The sequence below is a fragment of the Saccopteryx leptura genome, chromosome 4, assembly GCF_036850995.1.
Source record: "Saccopteryx leptura isolate mSacLep1 chromosome 4, mSacLep1_pri_phased_curated, whole genome shotgun sequence".
NCBI classification, from domain to species: domain Eukaryota; kingdom Metazoa; phylum Chordata; class Mammalia; order Chiroptera; family Emballonuridae; genus Saccopteryx; species Saccopteryx leptura.
The window spans coordinates 70,155,871-70,168,285 of record NC_089506.1 but is presented as its reverse complement, the minus strand read 5'-3'; the positions used below and the strand labels follow the sequence as shown (position 1 = coordinate 70,168,285).

The following is a 12,415-nucleotide window of genomic DNA, read 5'->3' as shown; positions in this document are numbered from 1 at the left end:
ATATTAGACATTTAAATTAATGAAACTTCCATTTTCCCAATCATATTTGATTTCTGACTGCTCACATCCCTTCATCTTGTTTCCTCTCATTTAGCACTGAATCAACCTTGGTACAAACTTGTATTACTTTTCACCTAGTCTACTATCCTGAGCTGCTGCTTCCAGATACTCTTGCCATTGATTTATCCTATATAGAGAGCTTCCAAATCAGTGCCCCAGAACCCTGCTACTTTCCTCCATCTTCAACCTCTCCCTCTACACTGACACTTCCCATCAACAGATGATTATGTACTGGTGTACATCTTAGTGGTCAGACAAGCATATACTTTACATAGTGTTCCCCTTGAGTTTCCAGTACCCCAAATGGCACCATACATAGCTATCCACAGTATCACTGACTATATTCCTGATGACTGACTTACCTTTCCATGACTATTTTGTAGCTACCAATTTATGCTTCTTAGTCCAATCACCTCTTTCACCCAGTGTCTCAACACCCACTCCCCTCTGGCAACTACCAGTTCTCCCTCTGTATCTGACTCTATTTTAACTTTGATTATTTATCTTGTTCACTAGATTCCACATATAAGTGAAACCATCTGGTATTTCTCCCTCTCTGACTGACTTACTTCACTTAGCATAATATCCTCTAGGTCCATCCATGCTGTTACAAACAGTATTACTATTTTCTTTTATAGATGAGAAATATTACATTGTGTTAAATGTCCTATGTCTTTATTATTCACTCATCTATTGATGGACACTTGGGCTATTCTATAGCTTGGCTATTATAAATAATGCTGCAGTGACCATAGGGGTGAATGAATTCTTTCAAATTAGTGTTTTGGGTTTCTTTGGATAAATCTCGAAAAGTATAATCACTGGGTCATAAGGCAGGTCCATTTTTAATCTTTTGAGGAACTTCCATACTATTTCCCATCAACATTACCCCAGTTTTAAAAAGAAACCCCTTAAGAATACTTCACCCTCCAGCTACAGCTTTCTCTCTCCTTACCCAAAGAGCGATTTCCTAAGAGATGTCTACACTTGATAACCTTGCTTCCTTACAACCCAGGCATTCACAAATACTCTGAAAATTGGCAGCTGCTACCATTATTGCACTTAACATGCTAATCTTTGTTCCCATTTGTTGTTTAAGCTTATGAAAACTTCCAGACTTCCACTTACTTGATCAGTCACGAGCATTCAGTGCTGTTGATCACCTTCCCTTCCTTCTTATTCTCTCCTCTTGATTTTCATGACTCCACAAATCCCTGCTTTGTCTGTGCCTTTTTGGCTTCATTTTCTGTGTCTTATGTGACATCCCCTTTATTCACCTACTGCTATGGTGTAGGGCTGTAGGCATTCTCTAGGTCATTTACTTGGACTTTCTAATCTCACTCTACACAGCCTCCCTAAGACATCTTATCTACTGCCATGGGCTTCATTCATCAATTTAGTGATTTTCAAGGAGAAAGAGGGAGAATCAGAAACACATGAGAAAGGCTTTTAGAACCTACATCAGTCAGGCTTGCAGATTTTGATATGCTTCCTACTCCCTTTCTTTACTTCCCACTATTACTAATGTCATAGAATATTGTTCTACACTATAGCTCAATGATTCCAAAATCTGTATTTTCTAGCCAGTTGTCGCTTACTGACATCAGATTTCCAGATCCTATCTCCCCTGGACAATTCTATTCAAATGTGCCAGACACACAACAAATTAAACATTTTCAAAACTAAATTTATCTTCCTACCAAATCTGTTCTTCATCTCAATTTCCAGAGTAGAAGTCTATCTAGTGTCTTTAATTTCACTTTCTTCATTACCCTCAATCTAAGTCCCACAAGTTACAAGTGATATCAACCCTTTCCACTAAACTTGAAACTTTTACTTCCCACTGTTCCTACCCTATTCCAGCTACTATCATCTCTTCTCTAGAATTCTTCAACAGCTTTTAATTGGCCTCTTATGTCTCTCCATATCCTTTACTTCTTCTGTTCCAGTCACAAAATTCTTCCAGGTTCTCACAAATATTTTAGGGTATATATTTTATGCAGCCCCTTTTGCTGGATACCACTGACTTATCCTACATCTCTACAGTAGATCAGGTGGAAATATCTAGTACCTAGCATGGATGATACGCACAGTGCAAGCTATGGTTTCTTTGCCCAATGGTATCTTCACAGGACCAGTTCTGCAACAGGATTTTTGGCCTTATCCCTGCCTCCAAAGCCTAGTTCACTAGCCCTTTTAGAGTCTTTGAGTTATCCAGTATCTTTTTTTTAAGTTTATTATGTTCTTTTTTTTTTTTTTTTTTTTTTTCATTTTTCTGAAGCTGGAAACAGGGAGAGACAGTCAGACAGACTCCCGCATGCGCCGACCGGGATCTACCTGGCACGCCCACCAGGGGCGACGTTCTGCCCACCAGGGGTCGATGCTCTGCCCATCCTGGGCGTCGCCATGTTGCAACCAGAGCCACTCTAGCGCCTGGGGCAGAGGCCAAGGAGCCATCCCCAGTGCCCGGGCCATCTTTGCTCCAGTGGAGCCTTGGCTGCGGGAGAAGAAAGTGCGGCGGAGGGGTGGAGAAGCAAATGGGCGCTTCTCCTGTGTGCCCTGGCCGGGAATCGAACCCGGGTCCTCCGCACGCTAGGCCAACGCTCTACCGCTGAGCCAACCGGCCAGGGCCTATTATGTTCTTTATCCAAAGGTTTACTAAGAGGCAGTGATGTGTTTGCTCAAATTTATCTGTATTTTCCAAGTTTCTCTTTTATTATTATTTATTTAAAAGAGCGAGTTAAAGCCTGACCTAGCAGTGGCACAGTGGACAGAGCACTGGCCTGGGATGTTGAGCACCCAGGTTTGAAACGCCGAGTCGCCAGCCTGAGCGCGGGCTCACCAGCATGAGCACGGGTTGCTAACGCCATGATCACTGGCTTGAGCCCAAAGGTCGCTGGCCTGGAGCCCAAAGTCACTGGCTTGAGCTCAAGATTGCTGGCTTGAAAAAGGAGTCAATGGCTCGGCCTAAGACACCTCCAATCAAGGCACATAAGAGAAAGCAATCAATGAACAACTCAAGTGCAACAACTATGAGTTGATGCCTCTCGTCTCTCTCCCCTGCCTGCCTGTCTCTGTCTCTCCAGTTAAACAACAACAACAAAAGAACAAAAGCAAGTTCCTCTAGATATATAATTACTAAATGTGTCCTTTATACATATATACTGTTTTCCCCCAACATCCTTTTAATAAACTTTTTCTGCTTAAAATTTCCCCCCTTTTTTCAGGTGATAGGAGGGGAGATAGAAAGGCAGATACCTGCATGCACTCCGACTGGGATCCACCTGGCAACCCTGTCTGTGGCCAATGCTCAAGTAGCAAGCTATTTTTAGCACCTGAGGCTGATATGCTCAGACCAACTGAGCTATCCTCAGTTCCCGGAACCATACTCAAACCAATCCAGTCACTGGCTGCAAGAAGGGAAGTGGGAAAGATGGAGAAGTGGGAGGTGGAGAGAAGCAGACAGCTGCTTCTCCTGTGTGCCCTGACCAGGAATTGAACCTGGGACACCCGCATGCCAGGTTGATGCTCTATCCACTGAGCCATTGGCCTAGGCCTGTTTAAAATTTTCAGCACTGGTTTTGTTGATGGCAAATGAAAAACTACTTGGACCCTTTTCCTACCTAGATCCAATCAAGCAGCATTAATCAAACTTTCTACCTCCTAAGATATCTGGAAAGAACAATTGTCGGGACTGCTAGGTCACATTTATATTAGGAATTCCAAGGCAACTAAGGGCCTAAATTTTTTTATTTGTTTAATAATAATTCCTCATCAAGCTTAAAGTATGAAGCATAAAAATATGATCACATAACAGTTTATGACAAATTTAAATTAAAGTCATCTACAGGCTATTAGAAATATATAGTCCCGTTTTACAGTCCCTTTTGGATTTTGCTTTGTCTATTATTTGTTATAACCTCTTGATGTAACAGCACTTTGAAAAGGACGACGATTCACAAGATGGAGACTAACTTGTATCTGTGACTTTTGTTTTTAATAATAATAATAAAAACCTGAAGAATTTAAAAAAAATATATAGTAATTATAAAAAAAACCCAGTATTATACGCTTTTAATTATGATCTGTCACAATCTACATTAAATTTCAAATCAAATGGGTAACAGCTAAAAAAACATTTTGGGGGGAGGGGTGTAATAAAAGGAAAATAGAAAGTATAAGTAATCCTCAATTAAACTGGTTGCTAAATCAGTTCTATGGCATATAAAAACAATGTTATTAATAAAGAATGTATTCTTAAACCAGCTCACAGAAATAGTACACAATATAGCTAAAGAACAGTACTAAAATAATCGCTATGTATAAATGATTCTATGAGAAAAAGTATACCAGACATCTAGCTCTCAAAAGGTCCACTTCCTGCAACTTGTAACTACATGTAGATATGAAATGACTACCACTCCAACTTCTACAAGGTAAAATTACATGAAAGAGGTCTGATCCTTTCTTCTCTCATCACCAACAGAAAACTGGCATGACATTGGAATGGGCCTAATAAACAATGATCTGTATGTAGCACCACAAAGTTATGCCACTCCAAAAGAGCAAGATAAGAAAGAGATGACTTTATTATAGAGTTCTAGTAAGAGCAAGGAGTATTAGCATGATAAAAAGAAAACAAGTGCTAAGTGATGACCCAAAAAAGGAAGGGGTTTTCTCTGAACTGGCCAAGAAAGACTTGGGGAATAAACAGCCACCATCTTAAGTGGCTACTTTTCAATTAAAAGCAGTCTTATATTCCTTACAGAGAAACTGTTAAAAAAAAATCTTTCTTCTATAGTTGTTAATGATAGTTATTAGAATGCCTCAAAAAGAATTTAAAAGGTGTGATGTAAAAGGAGGCATCCACATGAAATGTCCTGTGATCTCAACAAGAATTAAAATGATCTTCACACCTCCATCACAAAAAGTTCTCTGAACATTCAAGACAGATGCTCAGAATCTGAGTTTCCAATGAATAAAATAATTTGAAGTACAAGAAATCACAAACTGACTAAACCATTTTAGTTACTGGCTGTTACTCATTTAAGTTAGACTTTTATTCTTGATTAATAAGGCATGACTTTTTTTTTTTACTAGGAAAAAAGACATCAAGAAAAAACTGGAAACTTAAACATTAGTTGAAATAGGAAAAAAGGCATTTTTATTGGTACACATAATATTTTCAATTACAGCTAAGAATCCCTCACTTCCCTATATTAAATAACATCTGTAGCAAATGTTCCATCTTTCCATTTAATGTAAACTCTATCCTTCCTCTGAATATTCATATCCATTTGTACCTCTAGGCCTACTGTGACAGTATCAGTCTAAACTCTGTCTTCTAGTCAGAAATTTTATCAAAGATTTATCTCCTCTAAGAAAAATTAAAGCCCTGACAGAATGATTCAGTGGTAGAGTGTCGTTCTGGTGTGTGAAAGTCCCAGGTTTGATCCCCAGTCAGGGCACACAGGAGAAGCGCCCATCTGCTTCTCTATTCCATCCTCTCTTGCTTCTATCACCCCCTCCTGCAGCAATGGCTCGAGTGTAACAAGTTGGCCCAGGGTGCTGAGGATGGCTCCATGTTTACCTCGGGCTCTAAGAAGAGCTCGGTTGCTGGACAACAGAGCAACACCACAGATGGGCAGAGCATCGCCCCTTAGTGGGCTTGCCAGGTGGATCACGGTCTGGACACATGTGGGAGTCTATCTCTGCCTCACCTCCTCTAACTGAATTAAAAAAAAATTTTTTTTAAAGCTAATCAGTCACTTTCTAAAACATAGTTCCTTTTGCTTAAAATATTATAAACAAACAATTTCAAATTCTAACATCAAAAGTAAACAAAAGCAAAGTACAAGTTTATACAGCTAATTTCATTTTAAACTACAAAAGAATCTATTTTTAGGAATGAAAGCACTACTAAATGAACCAATTGAGACTGCAAATGACAGAAAATACCCAACAAAAGCTACCTTAGAAAATATCTATTTTTGTAAAATTCCTTTCTCCTTGGGAATACCACAAATATGGAAATGCACACCTTTTCTCTCATGGGAGATCAAAGGATTCAAGAATTAACACCACCTGCCTGGCCCTTGGGGGCACAGTAGATAAAGGTAAACCCGGAACATTGAGGTCGCCAGTTCAAAAGCCTGAGCTTGCCTGACCAGGCGGTGGCGCAGTGGATAGAGCGTCGAATGGGACGTAGAGGGCCCAGGTTTGAAACCCCAATGTTGCGGGCTTGAGTGTGGGCTCATCTGGTTTGAGCAAGGCTCACCAGCTTGAGCCCCAGGTCACTGGCTTGAGCAAGGGGTCAATCGGTCTGCTGTAGCCCCCGGTCAAGGCACATATGAGAAAGCAATCAATGAACAACTAAGGTGCCTCAACGAAGAATTGATGCTTCTCATCTCTCTCCCTTCCTGTCTGTCTGTCCCTATCTGTTCCTCTCACTGTCTCTCCCTGTATTTGTCACAAAAACAAAAACAAAAAAAACCCTGAGCTTGCCTGATCAAGGCTCATATATGAGAAGCAACCAATAAACAACTAAAGTGAAGCAATTACAAGTTGATATTTCTCACTTCCCCCCTTTCCTCTCTTGGTAAAATCAATAAATAAAATCTTTAAAAGAATAAACATCATCCTTTACTCAACTCTGATAAATGCAGGACTATTCTTTATGAATGTTTTATCATTATTAATATTATAAAAATTATAAGAAAAGATTAATCATAGTACCTCTGGGTGGCAAATCCATATCCCCTGACGTCAGTCCTATCAAGTTAGGCCTTTGCGCATGTACTCTGTGTCTATACATAGGTCTAGAAGTGTTCGTTATGCTTGGGGCCTCAGGATTATAGCCATCTGTGTCATATGTATCTGGTAATACAAAAACTGTAATTAAAAAATAATTATAAAACTCCACTTTATAATTTTCCTATATTGATAATAGAAAAAAGTAAACTACATAATCCATTACTAATATAAAGCTAACAGTCCGTAAGTATTAAAAAGATAATTTAATTTTATAAAAATGTTATTAAAAAGAAAATATAACTTAGTTTTTTAAAAAAGATCATAACTGAGGACTTCCATGAAATGTACATCACCACATCTACATTTTTAGTCTATATAATTTTAGTGAGAAAAATAGACATGCTAGAGTAATTCAGTCTCAACATTTTTAACCTCATCTAAAATTACACTCTAAAACTATATTACATTATGAATATAGAGAGGGCCAAAACTGCACCTGCAGTAAAAAGAGAGGGTGGGGCAGGAGGCGGCTGGTGATGAATGCCCGTTGTTACTACAGTAGGAACAGAGCTGGTTGCAGAGTTTGGGGGGGCATCCATGCCAGATGGCTGCAAGGGAGGAAGCGGAGGAGGTGGTCCTGTCAAAACCAAAGAATATGAAATATCATCTGAAAGCAAACAAATAAAATAAGTTATTTGTATATCCAAACATGATATTCTCATTCATCAAACTATAATACCTACAAGCTCTTACAACTATATTAGTTTTCTAGGGTAAAACATTCTTTTAATGTTTCCAAAATAGGTTTCTCTTAAGCTATAAAGGACTACAGGGAGATGGGATTTATCAGGGATGTGTACAATTCAGAGCCACTGAGAACCACAGTAAACAATTAGATCTGAGTTAGTCAAGCAAAGTAGGGGTATATTCTAAATGAGAATATCTTGCTCTTAGTTTCCAGCATCTATAAAATCAAAATTACTTCATATACAGTACTTTTAACAAATTACTTTATATACTGTTAATTTTTCAAGATTGAGCAGATCATAAGTAGAGACAAACAAATATCTTTACTTACCTGTAACAGGCGGTAGACTAGGTGGTAATGGGCCTGGTGGTGGTACTGGGGGTCTCAGATTCACAGGTGGGGGTGTAAGAATTGGTGGAGGTGGGGGGAGTCCAGGAGGAGGTGGTCCTTCAACAACAGGAGGCTGTGCTGGGAAAGGCAGCATACCAGGAAGATTCACATCTTCTACAACTACTGGGTCACTTCCATGATCAAAAGGGCACATGTCTCCTCTCATACAGAAACCCTTTTCTGTTTAAAAAAAAACAGAAACATAAAAAGTGCTAAACATATAAATTTTTCTAAGTTAACAAAAGATCATTAAAAACAGGAATACTTTTAATATTGGGCAAGTATAATTAACCATTTCACAAGAGCTACCTATTAAATTCCAGCAATTTAAAAATGTTTATCAGGTGGTAACATAGCTAACACATATACTTAATAAATAAACAAATAAATCGCCAAATTAAAGTGAGTATACCTAGCTAGCAAAATGGTATAAAACACTTACTGTATTGAAATCTCACTTAAAACTTTAAGAATATTACAACTATAACTTTCATACAATTTATAAAACTTTTAGAGTAAAACCTTAAGTCTTTATCTATAAAATTCTTCAATAGCTGACATTCACATTTCTAGGTTCTATTTACATGCCAATAACCAGTTATTCATTTTTTAAAAAGTGAGTTTTGTCGAAAATGTTTCAGGCCCTGACCAGTGGCTCAGTGGATAGAGTGTCATCCTGGTGTATGGACATTCCAGGTTCGATTCTTGGTCAGGGCATACAGGAGAAATTATCATCTGCTTCTCCCTTCTCCTTCCTTCCTTCGACCCCTGCTCTCCTCCCATAACCAGTGGCTTGAGCATCGGCCCTCGGCACTGATGATAGCTCAGATGGTCTAAGCCAGCGGTCAGCAAACCATGGTTCGTGAGTCACATGCGGCTCTTTGGCCCCTTGAATGTGGCTCTTCCACAAAATATCACATGCGGACACTAGATAAGAAACGTACCTAATAATTTAAGTTTAAAAAATTTGGCTCTCAAAAGAAATTTCAATCGTTGTACTGTTGATATTTGGCTCTGTTGACTAATAAGTTTGCCGACCACTGGTCTAAGTACATCAACCTCAGATGTTAAAAATAGTTCGGTACTGGAGCATTGGCCCCAGACAGGAGTTGCCAGGTGGATCCTGGCCAGGGCGCATGCAGGAGTCAGCCTCACTATCTCCCCTCCTCTCAGTTAAGACAAAAAAAATAGTGTTTCAGTAGCAGATTACCTCATAAACAATTCTGTAATATATATATATATTCCCCCTGAAGTGAGAAGCAGGGAAGCAGAGAGACAGACAGACTCCTGCAATGTGCCCAACCAGGATCCACTACGGCATGCCCACTAGGGGGTGATGCTTGGCCCATCTGGACCATTGTTCTGCTACAACCGGAGCCATTTTAGTGCCTGAGGCAGAGGACATGAAGCCATCCTCAGCACCCGGGCCAACTCTGTTCCAATGGAGCCTTGGCTGTGGGAGGGAGAGAGACAGAGAGAAAGGGGAGGGGGAAGGATGGAGAAACAGATGGGCGCTTCTCCTGTGTGCCCTGGCCGGGAATAGAACCCGGGACTTCCATACACTGGGACTGATGCTCTACCACTGAGCCAACCGGCCAGGGCCAGTATATATTACTCTTGTTTGGTAAATTCCACAAATATATTAAGATTTGCATGCAAATAAACAGTACCTTTAAATTGATATTCAATAGTCAGTGATGGCTAACTAATAAAGTCTTCAATAGTATATGGAATTCATGGGTGCTTAAGATTAATTTCCCACTATTTCCAATAGGTTAAGTGTTTGAATAACTATGTGTAACCTAAATTTACAGAATTGAGTAAGCTGGAAATATTATTTCAATACTTAATGAAACAGTTGAAAGACTTACCATCATAGTCTCTACACCGTTTCTTTGGCATTGGTGGTCTGACATAAGAATTATGGTCCACTTGGTCCTCATGAAATTCAGACCAACTTTCGGTAGTGTTATTACCATGATGTGTAGGAGCAATTACTGTTATAGTGCTGCTCAAAGTAGGTACCGGGTAGTGACCAGATGAAATATTAGGTACTGAAGAAACTGGAGTATAATTGTTTTCTAGTGGATCTGTTCTATCCAGGTCGTATTTAGGTTTTACCAGATCCCTTTCTGCAATAAAATGTAAATGACTTATAAAACAATATTTTAAAAAAACTATGTCCCAGATCTAAGAAATAGTAATATTTTGCTAAACAGAGAAAGTATTCAAATTTTAAATAATCCTTTTCTTTTAAAAACTAACAATGAATACATCATGTTCCAAGATAAGCTATTTCTTTTCAATATGACCCAACTATAAAACCACACATAAAGTTGCTGCACTTAATGAATTTTTCTTGAAGTTCTGTTTACAGAAGAAATTTTAAATTTTCTTCTTTGCAATCCTAGTATGCATAACTTCAGCCTACAAAACAAAATATGCAAAAAAATATAACTAGTTTACTGCAATGAGTATTTGTCATTCATCTAAAGAAACCAGCATGCCTTTTTACAGTGAACATTATTTGCCAATGAGAATGGATAAGCAGAAGAAGAAAAAGGAGTTCATATTGAACATGAACAAAGAAATTAACTGGGCTGTATATGGTACCAAGGAAAGAGAAAAGGCTTTAAGGAGATTCGTTAAGTGAAGCAATGTTCAAAGAGCTCTAGTACACATAGATCACAGGAGGAAAAAACCCTAAAAGAGTAATAGAGAAGCACAGGACTTATATACCAAGGTTATAAAATTATTTCCTAGACTAAAGATGGCTGTGCAATAAAAGCTGAAAGGGTAGCTAAAATCTAAGCTTGAGTAAAGGTGTTTTACTCAAAAGTGTTTAATTGTTTTATTAGCTCTATCTTCCTTTCAATAACACACACAGCAAGAACAATTATACATGTTGGAAATGACATAGTCTTGCAAATACACATCCGAAATGAAAACTTTTAACTGTTTTTATAATTTTGAAGCATAACTGATATATAATTAACTGAAAATACTTAAAGTATACAAATCAATGAATTCTAATTTATGTAGTTACCTGTAAAACTAACACCACAATCAAAAAAATGTACATACTATATATATACTCATCACCCACAAAAGTATCACTATGCATCTTGATAGTCCAGCCCTCCTTTAGTGCATTCCAGGCAACCACTTACTTGTCTTTTGTCATCATAGATTAGTTTACATTTTCTAAAATTTTATAAATATTCTTCTTTTGTCTGACTTTTCACTTAACATAATTACTTTGAAAGTCACACATTTTACTGTATGTATCAATAGTTCTTTCCTTTTTACCCACATATGGGTATACTATAGTTTATTCACCTGCTGATGGATATTTGGGTTGTTTCTAATTCCTGGCTTTTACAAATGAAGCTGCTATGATCATTTGTGTACCAGTCTTTGTGTGGAAGTATACTTTTATTTCTCTTAGGTACATACATGGGAGTGAGATGGCTGAATCATTTGGTAGGTGTAGGTTTTACTTTTTTAAAAACTATCAAAGTGTTCCCCAAAGAGTTTCAGTTTATCTGTATCCTCACCAATACTAAATAAAGTCAGTCTTGGTAATATCTAGTCATTCTGATGGAAGCGTAGCAGTAACTCATTTGCATGAAGTAAAAAATTTTAAAGAAAATTTGAAAAAGCTTAAACCAAGTCAAAGTAGAAAAAAATTACAACACTGACAAAATTAGAACAATTTTAAGACCCTTAAATAAGAACTATTTTCCCAATAAAAGAATGCCAACCAAAATATACACATATATGATTTACCCCTGCTTCGTGTTCTGCTTCTGCTTCTAGTCCTGCTTCTATCCCTATCCCTGTCACGAAGCCTCTCTTTACTCCAACTCCGACTCCGACTCCTGCTGTAACTGCGACTTCGCCCTCGTCTTCTATTGTACCGGTCTCTGTATGAATCTCTTCGAGGAGGGTTTCGATCATAATCTCTTTTGCGAGAACGATCATCTTTTTTCCTCTCATCACGACTTCTAAAGAAATATATGATCACTTTTATGTAAATAATTTTAAGTAGATATAGGAAAAACTCTAATTAAATGCAAAAATCATATTTAATTCTTTAAACACAATGATTCTTTGTTGCACCATCAGAATACAAACATAGGAAACTCAACAACTAAAAAACTGAACATAATTGCTTAAGTATTTTAAAACTCCTTTAATGGAAAACTCTTGGAGTCTTAATCCTTAGTCTTATACACAAATGCATCCATACATTTAAGCATCTATACATATGCCTTACAGTACATATTGTCTTGCACAGTTATGTACTTGTACACATGTACACCTACGTCTTGTCTTATAGGCATGTATCACATGCACTGCATTCTAAATGCCTTTGAAGCCTTAATAAAAAAAATAATGTATTCATATTAAAGAGAGTCATATTTTCAGACAGAAAAAAGGTCTCGTTAAGATTTCACTGGA

The 12,415-nt window shown here is 37.9% G+C and overlaps 1 protein-coding gene across 13 annotated transcripts in view; it reads right to left on the bottom strand.

Annotated features, from left to right (window-relative positions):
* The window catches only part of RBM26 (RNA binding motif protein 26), a 108,990-nt gene that overhangs the window by 58,760 nt on the left and 37,815 nt on the right, over positions 1-12,415 (bottom strand). For 6 of the 13 annotated variants that reach the window (XM_066380706.1, XM_066380697.1, XM_066380698.1 and 3 more), the window contains exons 5-9: positions 11,741-11,958; positions 9,823-10,083; positions 7,892-8,131; positions 7,310-7,480; positions 6,796-6,951 (exon numbers count right to left, since the gene is read on the bottom strand). In XM_066380706.1, coding sequence (XP_066236803.1) covers positions 6,796-6,951; positions 7,310-7,480; positions 7,892-8,131; positions 9,823-10,083; positions 11,741-11,958 — 1,046 coding nt within the window. The remainder of the gene's footprint in view (positions 1-6,795; positions 6,952-7,309; positions 7,481-7,891; positions 8,132-9,822; positions 10,084-11,740; positions 11,959-12,415) is intronic. The other 7 variants (XM_066380704.1, XM_066380710.1, XM_066380709.1 and 4 more) reach the window with 3 other exon arrangements.